General features: G+C 39.3%; 1 protein-coding gene across 1 annotated transcript; it reads right to left on the bottom strand.

Annotated features, from left to right (window-relative positions):
• Window positions 1-5096: 5096 nt before the first annotated feature.
• Window positions 5097-9097, bottom strand: LOC103697604 (GDSL esterase/lipase At1g31550-like). Its single transcript, XM_008779509.4, has 5 exons — window positions 8702-9097; window positions 8398-8616; window positions 6893-7041; window positions 6497-6773; window positions 5097-5624 (listed from the first exon to the last, which is right to left on the bottom strand). Exons 1-5 carry the CDS (start codon window positions 8985-8987, stop codon window positions 5365-5367), a joined length of 1191 nt encoding a protein of 396 aa, XP_008777731.2. The 5' UTR covers window positions 8988-9097; the 3' UTR covers window positions 5097-5364.
• Window positions 9098-11048: the final 1951 nt, after the last annotated feature.

The raw sequence follows: 11048 nt of genomic DNA, 5'->3' as shown, positions 1-11048 counted from the left end.
GGATTCGTTTGTAAGTTTCTTTTTGTTTAGGAATCCGCTCAAGATTCCACGGCGCTTCTTCATCAGAAGAGAATGACGCTTTCCAGTACTGTTTGGTATGGCCCCTCCACATATGGAACCATAAAGATGGGTACTCTTCTATTTCAGAAACGATGGATAGCTTGACGAGAAAATGATAAATATCTGAAGCTAGGTCTTATTAAGTAGTTGGCAACGACCAAAGATTGTTCTGCCGTGATAATTTCTATGTTACTCGTGTCCTAAAATAATGATTTAAGTCAAATGTTTTGACTATATTGTCAATATTGTAATTGGCCATGATGAGAGAGGTGAGCAAGTTTTGGAATCATGATACAAATCATATATCGAACAGAACAGTACGAAACGTACCGTATTGTACTAGTTCAATATCGATAAATGGTACAAAGGGCACATCGACCTTCGGTATACCAAACTGGCCTCCATACCAAATATGCCAACATAATGACAGAATGGCACCAGTTCGGAGCTCGGTACCAAAACGCCATACCTTGCCCGGCATGCTATATATATTATTTGAGTCAGCTATATATTTACGCTAAATTGGATGGTCTAGATTGATGCCTCCGTGATTGTGATGGATTGATGAACACTATCTTTTTTTTTTTTTTTCTTCATGGAAAGGGAGGCTAAGAAAGTAGGCAAAGGAGATGCGATCAGTTCAGCAGTTACAAGTATGAGGGGGAGAGAACATAAACAACATGGAGGCAATTTGACAGAGGAATTCCAAACCCAACCGAAGTGCAGACTCGCCAAAACCAAGACATCTGAAGTCGGTCATCTTCAACTAACAAGAAAACCAGATAGATTCAAATCGAAATCAGCAAAGCAGAAGCTCAAAACCGGGACATGAATCATTCAAATTCGATAGCTTTTCATCCAAAGAACAAGCAAAACAAAAAAAAAGGTTCAATGGAACCATCATTCCACATTACTGATCAAAAGAAAAAGATTTCCATCCTCTCAGTCTTCAGCACCTCTAGCAGAACAATCTATAAAAGAGCTGCCAACGATTTTATCCAAGATGAGCCAGAATAACTCTCCTGATGGACACTAATTTCAAAAAACAATCTGGTAATTGAATTTGATGGCAACAAACATTTGTGCTGGATGTATGTTGTTGGCGTATAATACTGGGATGGAACTCTGACCATGATGGCTTCAGAAGTCTGAAACTTTGATGATTTGTTTTTCTTAGAGTTAGACCGGAGAAAACTATGACGTGGTGTCCACTCATATTTGAGGCACTTTTGAGGGACAAGATGAAGTAGAGTGTGTTTGCTTGCTGAGCTTTGTGGTGTGCTCCATTTTCTGTTTTATAGATACTTGATGTAATCTTTATTTTATTTTGTCAGAGATTTGTGATATCTCCCAATTTAATGTCTATCTTGGCATGACGGCAAGGGTGACTCCATAGGGATCTGGATGTCATGGGATTGAAATATAAAAACAACCTTTTTGCATACCGAGAGTAAGACTGCATACAATCAATCCTTCTCAAACCTTGCAGTGGTAAGAACCTCATGAACTGGATTGCACCTTCTTTGCAATTACTTAGCCGATATGCGGCATGAAGGGATTGATATTGTTGTGGGAATTAGGCCAAGAACTGGATATCAAATAATAACTAAGCAAGTAATATATGGTTTAACATGAATAATATATGATTAGTATAATCCAAAATGATTGAGACAGATCCAATGATCCTCTTTGATTATTAATCAACCAATATTAATTGTTGTTTGTAAGCAACAAGAATCATACCTCCGAAATCCATGCTCATCATGGATAAAAGAGATCTCCTGTGGGTATCCAACTTGATGGCCTACAATTTTTTTTCCCTTTTCGTAAAAGAAAATTAGAATTATTTCAGAAGTCAGTTTGGATCCTCTCTAACTCAACATCCTCAATTAAATTGCCAGCCCCCGACTTACATGGTTTGCTTTCCATTTTCGAGTGATGCCGGTCTTGGTCACTGATGGGTTATTGAAATTTGACATGAAGAAGCTAGAGAGATTCCAAACCACAGATCTACAAGATGAGGTATATCTTTCATGAGAGTAAAGTTATTGGTAAAATAACAAATTTTGATTCCGATTGTACAATAAAATGGAATGCTATAAACAATTGATATGATTTAACTGCTGGCTATGCTTGGTGTCAGGTCCATTTCATTTGATTATAACAGCCTCCAATGTGGCCCACCCTCTCTTTAATTTTTCTTAAGGGGAATAGAGGTGGAAGAAGCCCCTCTTTAACATGAGTTGTTATGCTCATATGCATAATTTTCTTACGACGTGGCATAAAGCAATTGATGTACAATATTTCAATATGAAATTATCTACGTGTTGAATAATATTTTTTTATGTTTATAACTGATGCCTAGGAGCATTTTTCTCTTAAAAATAGCCATTTGTGACAGTATTTTCAAGTGAGAGTGATATGTCAAAACTGGTTACTTGCCCTTCGTTCCTTCACATTTATGCGTCCATAATAGGATCCATGGATGGCAAACAAGATAGATACTATTTTAACTTTCTTGTCCCGGTGCATTTGGCTATTACCATCAAAGTGGGATCTTCTGTGATGCCTTGTAGGCATTTTTTATGGTACAGAAGACAGTGCGCTATAGGATTGCCGCCGCCGGAAAAATATAGGCCTTTTAAACAAAATCCAACATGTTCGGCATCCCGCAAAGGTCTCAGTCATCCATTTGAAAGATGAAGGATCTGCGCTGCGAATAAGCACAGGATTTGGGGCATCTGTGATCAGAGACCATAGCTCCAGCTTGATTGCGGTGGGAGGACATCGTCTTTTCGAGGCATCAGCATTTGGAGCGGAGCTCAGGGCTGTATGGGAAGGGCTCTCTTATGCGAAACATGTTCTGGAAGCAGGCTACATCATTCTAGAGGGGGACTCAGCCTCGTTGATTGAGCGCCTACAAGAGGGAGGGCCGGAGGAGGCAGAGCACCCGCACCTAGGCGACACACGACAGATGCTGCGAAAGTATCGTGCGTTCCAGGTCAAGCATGTCCTTCGATAGACGAATCAGGTTGCTGACTGAGTCATCTCATTTGCTACTAATCATTCGGACGAATTTCTCTCGACCCAGCTATCTTCTATTCCCTTTGCTTTGTATATCCTTATTGCTAGTGACGCAGCTGGCTGTGCTCACACAAGAGCAGTAGGAGCAGCCGATGTACCAACAAAAAAAAAAAGAAGCAGCATAGGATAGGATCCGTTATCACCACTTCATTGCTGGCCACACGAACTGGAACGGGCTACATCGTGGTGGTCACAGGGATCTGGTCTCCAAAAATCGTAAATTGTCACATCAATCAAATCACATAGAGATTCCAACGTGAAGTGCCGCTTATCTCTTCCTTCACCGCCGGTCCAAGATGGTTGAATGGCATCCGGATCCTTAACTGCAATTGATCGCTTGCTGCGCTGATTATTGACCAACATATATCAGAATCATGCATAATATCGTTCATTATAATATACATGATTGTAGATATCATGATTACTATATATTGCATGCATAATATTAATATATCAATTTAAAATGATCTTCAAAATTTATGAAATCTGGTTATTACGTTCAAATTTAGTACCTATGTCAAAGCATAAAATTTTACTATTTGATGGGGGCTCATGGTCTCAAGCCCCGAACCAAGCTCCTTTGCCTTGCTCCTTGGCGTGCGCCCTTGAAGAAGCCACTGATTATGGACCGACTATAAGTAACGTTAGTGGAACAACTCAATACAAAGATCAACAATAAAACTAAACTGAATTTTATTCCACTCCAATTGAAGAACAAACAAAAAAGAACAATCAAAAGAAAACTAAAAAAAATCTAGCAAAAGATCAAAAGAATCTCTTTCTAGCCCAATCTAGTGAAGATTGATATATCAACTACTAGTCCAAGTCCTTGAACACAAGATTTAAGGACCGAAATCAGCACAATGCCGCCCAAGCTTTTCGGCCGACTCTCTCACAAGAGAACTAAACTCAACTCAACTTTGAGATGCCTCACAATGGCTTCCTACAGCCCCTTTTATGGACTCAAAACCCTAGGACTCCTAGTTACAATAAAAGACCAAGATAAACTTGAATTCCTAAACAAAAGGCTAAGATAAACATGGAAAAGAGTCTTCCCACGGATCCTTGCTGATGTGGCAGCGTGCAAGACTTCTCCACCCTTGATTTGCATGTGATCAATGGCTTGAAGGAGTCCTAGAAATCCTCCAAGAAGTGCTTCCTATATTTGGTCTCTAATGTTTTTTTTGTAATTAAAAATTCATGTTGTTATATTCTACCATATCTAATCTTATGAATCAAAAAGTTCAACTTGTATATAAAGCATGCTAATACCATGAATAGAATAAAAAAATTATCTTATTTATAACACAAATTTTTCAGCTTCTAATATAGAGAGCATGTGTTGTAGCTGGAGCTCGATCAGGTTCTCCACTTGAAAAACTATAACAATTTTTTGCATGCATGACTGTAGCTGTTAATTGTACATGGCCGAAAGAACCACAAAATTCATGCCCTCAACCTGAAAGAGCAAAGGAAAAAGAGGATGGGCCCGGTTGAGACTTCTCATATGTTTTCCTTAGAATTTCTCTCTGATAGGAAAGAGATATATAACCACATTGTACAGCCTATTCTCAACATGGCATAAGAACGCTTGAGTTTTCTTTTCTTTATAGATTCTGAGAATTTATGATTGTTTAACAATTTGTGGTTACATTTTCAGTAGATCATCTGCATTCATCCGAGAGAACAGAAAGCAAGGTGCAAGCCATAAGACATGACTTCGTAATTGCCACTGAACTAAATCTTTTATAAACCCAACGTTCTCACATGCAGCTTACGTTCAATGATCTCAAATGAAAAACGAACCTCTCAATAACCAAAAACCGAAACCTTCTTCCAAATGGGTGATGCAGCAGTCAATTGCCGAGGCATATTTTGCTCATAAAGAAGAAGTTTGGCTGCCATCACAGTAAGTTTGGAGCCATGGACCTAACATTTCAAGAAACAGAATCTTGTCCAACCTCCAATGGAAGCAGCGCGCATCAGCACTAAATTGCACGACATGGACTGCGAGGAGCACATCTACAACAAAAATTGAGTTCCTCACAAGCAAATATCAGGATATCAGCATAGTATTTTGGAAGCTAGCTAGAGATTAGAAAATGAAAAGAATACAGAAAGAAGCTAGTTTCTTGATAAGGAACAGCATATTCGGCAACCATCCATGCCGGGCAAGGAACGGATTGCTGTCCATGTTCAAACACAATGATCTTCTTTTGGCTAAAATACACGCTGGAGTTGAGGGACGTCTGGCTCCAGCAGAAGGCAAGCTTGAGTTATAGGAGCAGAGGCATATGATCCTTGTAACAAGCCACGGGCAATAATCTCATAAGCCGCATCGGTTAGGTGCATTCCATCCCAACATACATGCTTCGAGGGATCACTGCAGACCGTATCCTCTCGAGCTCCACACATTGCAGTGAGGTTGAAATTATACGGACCACCACCTCCACAGCATGCAGCTAGAGGTGCATCAAATCCTGCAACCACATCAATGCCATTCACTCAGCTTCAAAACCATCACATATAATCCACTAATATTAGTTGTTCCATCTATTTAATAAGGATATGTTTAATTCATCCTGCTGTTTAGCAATTCGCCACATGATTAATTACCAATCACAAGTAATCACCTGTGCTCTCAAAATTCCAAACCAATATGACAACTGCACCGACTGTTGGATGCGATCTACTAATATAACCATCATCAATTGTTGAACAAGTGCAGCAGAAATTGTTTTTTTTATTAGCTATTAGATAACATATAACACATACCTATAAACACAAGTACTTGAAATCACACAAAGTACGAAGTAGTTATTGCTGCTTGCAAGAGATATCTCGCTTATCCATTATTTTCTAATCCCTAGCCCTTTTCGTGAAACTCTATGGTCTTGAAGGACTGAAGTTATGCTAGATTTACTTTTATTGCATATCTTACTTTAGTTTTCTGCTAGGTAACTCTAAAGTTTGTGCTAAACACTTCAGCATGCATCATTAAATTTATCACAAGAGGGGTACCAGAGATATCTACTCAAATCGCCCCATTAATCAAGAGTTATTTGGGGAAGGCTACCTCACATTAATATAATCCATGGCCTGCCAACCTCCTTTTAAATTAAAGAACAAAATTTCCAGTGCATAGATGCCCAAAATCAGAGGTGGCTGGGGTCTATGGGCAGCTCCCACGTCCAATAAGGCTGCAGAACTCTTAACACTAGCCCAGAAGAACGTATTTAAGCTGCACTTAGGCGTGATATGTGGTAATCTAATCACAATCTGTCATACTATAAGCTAAAGCATGATAATGGAGATGTGCAAAGAGAAGAAAAACAAAAAAAAGAATGCCCACCGTATTTGAGCGGATGACGGTAGATATCCATGGCAGCATCGTAGTAGTTGGCATAGATGATGGTGATACGGGGGTGAAGTCTTCGGAGCCGATCCAACTCAGTCTGGAGGAGGCTGTTGTGGTACTCAGAGAACTCGTTCAACCACTTGATACAGCCTGTCTGCGGGTCGTAGTCTTCTCTTCTTCCGCTCTGGTGCACCGTAAGATACGCGGAGACGCATCCAAGTGGGAAAATTCCTGGTACTACCAACGTTTTGGCCCCGAGCTCGATCAAGCTCTAGCAAATCAAATTGAGAGCCTCAGTACAAATTTAAGTAGAGGTTGCGCTGCCACCAAATCTCAGATGGATATGGGATCTAGCAACAGAAAGAAAGAGCGAGAGAGAAATGGGCTCACATTGATAGCCCAGCTAGTGATGTTGACGACGCTAGGAACATAGGTTCGTATCTCATCTATGGCCTTTAACTGGGCGAATGGGTGGTTGTAGTCGTTTCCTCCGATCTCTCCCATGAGGACGAGGGACTTGCTGAAGAAGCTTTCACAGTCTGCCGATGTGTGCAAGGAGCAAGACTCAATTGATCAATCTCCTTTTGCTCAAATGGTTTTGGATAGACTCTCTCCAAAAAGAGCACCAATTTAAGAAATTTTAATTCATAAGATACAGTTTGGAATGAAGAAGTACCAATCACCCCACCTGCTAGATCACTACTCTGTTCGCCGGGGATGTGGAAGCTGATGATTGGCTAAGGGGAAATGAGATTTTTTTTTTTTTTTTGATGATGAAGAGGGAGGCAAAGCTGCCCGGCTTAGACAAGGAGAGTTTACAGAAACTATTTATAAAGGATGGAGTGAGAGAGTTATCAAACTTACGTTTTCTCTCGTTCTAGAATTCTCTGCACTCAAGGATCAAGAGAAATCTTGATTTTTGATATTTTTCATTAATTTATTTTTTAATATCTTTCTCTCTCCTCTTGCATTAGTAATATAGAATGATATTCTTAAGTAAAGAAACATATTAGCGGTTTATGTTTTTTTTTTTTTGAGATTATAGCTACTGAGAGACATGACTAGTGGGGCATATTTTAGCTCCGAATCTTCTGGTGCCAACCCAACTTGAACATTTGGTGGACCAGTTGGTTTCCGAATTGGTTTTAAATAAAGAGGTCAAGTTAATATTACTTTTTAATTCAATACACATCATCTCAATACCTAATGCAGGAGACTTAACTTCAGAAAAAAATCAGAAATATGTTCATATGTTAAATGTAAAAGTCATGGTACACGTTTTTTTTCTCATTTCAATTTTAGAAATTGTCATTGTAAAACAACTAAATATATAAATGAACATAATAATCATTTTTATTGATTTTGAGACCACGGGGCAGAATATATTATAATAGGCATTATATGAATTTTAATTGACTTTACATGAGAAAATGATGGATCTTATTTCGCAACATCAACTGTTAGATCATATCTCTCACAGATTTTAAAGAATTTTGATTTTTTTTCTAGATCCCGTAGCGGCTATTGTTGCTGTGGAAGGCAACAAGCATGTGTCGGATATAAAAGAATAGACTGGATTAAGTTAGCCTTTCTTTCAGCTATTATATCATTCAGCTAGCTGTATCTATCATTATATTCAGGATATCCCTCGGATACCATAACCGGATGTCGAGACACACCGGAAATTGCCTGCAGTATCCCAATCCCCTATATTGGTGGGATCAAGGAAGGGAGACATAACCCTCCAATAAATCATTAAACCGCGTCACCTAGTTGTATGATTGGGATATCCATTGATCTCATATCCTTAGGCTGGTTCTCTATGGATGCCCAATAGGATCAAAATTTTCGGGAATGAAGCCAAGAAAATTGAGCATGGAGAAGAGATGACTTGCCTGATTTAGAGGAGCAGAGAGAAGGCAGCAATTTTTTAAACCACTGGATCTGCGTAGCCAACGAGTACTGGGGCCACGTGAGAACCATCCCTTTGTCCCTAAAGAATTTGCCGTCGAGCGCGGTAACCCCGGCGACCGCGAAATTTACGCCATACCGGAGATCCTGCTTGCTGGTTCTCACAAGATACGGCGGCACGAGCGGCAGCCCCATGGCCTGAGCTGCATCCACCATCACAATTTGGAAATTCTAACCAAGATTGATTAATTACTCTGCGGAGGGAGAGGAGAGGAGAGGAGTGCATACCAATGAAGTCAATGATGACTCGCCCATCGGAGAACCGGCCAGTGGGGCGGCGGAAGTAGGTCTTGCCATATGGGGGATGGCCAACTGGGCCGGCCTTCTCGCCGAAGTCGACGAGGTAGTTCCCGGTGTCGGCGATCGAATCCCCGAAGCTGATGATGGAATTGTAGCAGGTGGTGGCCGGTCTGGATTTTAGAAAGATGAAGACAGTGGCAAAGAGGGGGAGTTGAAGCAAGATCATCGCTTTACAGAAGACGGTGGCGGTGGATTTGTTGGTGGAGGAGGCCATTGGAGAGGTGGAGTGGATCGGAAGGGAAAGGGGGCGGGGTGGTGTTTTCTAAGGCAGCTCGTTGAGGGCTTAAAGGCTTTTGTCGTTATTTTTTCTCCCCAACGACTGTAGGAGACGGCAACTCTTGTGGTTCGGCTCTGCTGTAAAATAGTTAAATATGAGCCAGGGAACAAACGGGTTCCGATTCGAGCGCAATGCACGGAGGACTTTTTTATTCATGTTAATGTGCGATTGACTTCATGGTCCCAGCACAACTAGTATCTGTCGTTTTCTACCGGTATTGTGCAAGGGAAAATGCATACCACAAATAGGTACGCAAAACGTGTTCAAATTTTCCTTTATTTTTGGGCCGTCAAGGATAGAGATGGTATTTTTTGTCCTCAATCGTCAACTCACCTCGTGTATAGTAAATATTTTATATATTATGTATATGAATGCATTTAATAAAATCAAAAAATAACAAGTTCCAAAATGCTGCCAATAACCCCTAACTCCAAATCCATAGAATGCTTACGGAGTGATAGATCACATAAGAAGCCACCCATCTATAATGTTTAAAAATAGAATTTATACTTTCCACCTCGTGCAGATGGATCTTTTTGTTGCAAAAATATTGCTCAACGTACTCAGCGTTTATTTAGCTAAGTACTAAAACTAATTTTACACGCTTTTTATAGGAATATAGGGTTTTAAAGCTTGATTAAGTGGCAGATTGGCTAGTCCACTCCATGGCATTACCTAGGATAGCTTATTTTTAATTTCTTTCCAACTTCAGAATATTTTGTATTCGAGCCTCTCTAAGATGATTTAATCCATCTCTCTCATTACCTCTCTAGGATGATTTAATCCATTCATCTCATTGAAAAAATATGAAGGGCGTGCGGGTCCGGCAAACATATGATCTAGCTATACATTTTATGTTTTTTATAAGATAAAGGTGAAAAATAATGGTTTATTTTGTATCACTTTCATTTTCTTATTTTTAGAAATATAAATAATATTTTTTATCTTTATTATTTAAAATATAATAATGAATTATTTATTATAATTAATTATTTTAAAAAAATATAACTACAGTGGAGGCGTGGACGTAGCAGCGCACTCCAAGACTTCTCGGATGAAGCAACTCTAGATCCAAAATTGATTGAATCTTGGATAGTAAATGCTCCATTCGCATGATTTCAGCAGCTGACTTTCTTTATTACAATTAATTATCTCCCTGAAACAAGTTATTCCACATGACCAGAAGCTAAAAGCAGTGCTCTTCCATGATTCGCGAATGACATGTCGAGATCCAAATCATGGCATTTTCCTTGGTAAAGATACCTAAACTTGAATAATATAATAATTAAGCTATGAGCTGGATGTTAAGCAGTCATTGTCAACTAACTTTTCAAATAAATATCATGTGATTTTAAGAAAAATGTAAATTTTGTTATGGAAATAGAAACAAAAAGAAGAAAAAAAATATCAAAAACTTGTCATTAGACTCGTCGCTTGCCCTCCTGAGAGCAATGTTTTAGCTGGTGACCACCCTCCTGGCCATCTTGAATAGGTGGCCACCTGCAATATCGAGATATGCTAGTATCTTGATTTAATTCCACTGGTAGAGTAACTTGTGGTACTTTAAAAGCAAATGAGAAAGCTTTGCAAAGAAACTTAGAGATAGTAGAGCAAAAAGAAAGAGAAATATATTGATTTACGTGGTTAGCTTGATGGTCAATGTCCACGGATGGACGTGATTGAGAAATCTTAGCTTATAAAAGAGAAAGTACAAAGAGGAGAGGCAAGTACTATACAAAAGCTCTCAAATGTCGTAAGCACTCGTAAAGATCCCATTCCGGAGCGATTAAAAAAACTCTTCTTACAATTACAACTAATCGTAAGCTGGTCTTGAGCTTAAACTGTATTCATTTTTAATTGCATTTCGTGCCGGGTCTATATAAAATTTAACTTTTTTTATGTCCAAATCTGGCCCATGATCTAGCAATCTATCATTTAATAGAAAACACCATAACTGTATTCATTTTTAATTGCATTTCGTGCCGGGTCTGTATTCAA

Source organism: Phoenix dactylifera, unplaced genomic scaffold (assembly GCF_009389715.1).
Source record: "Phoenix dactylifera cultivar Barhee BC4 unplaced genomic scaffold, palm_55x_up_171113_PBpolish2nd_filt_p 000139F, whole genome shotgun sequence".
Taxonomy (NCBI): Eukaryota; Viridiplantae; Streptophyta; class Magnoliopsida; order Arecales; family Arecaceae; genus Phoenix; species Phoenix dactylifera.
Note: the sequence above shows the minus strand (reverse complement) of the source record. Positions and strands in the feature narration are given on the sequence as shown.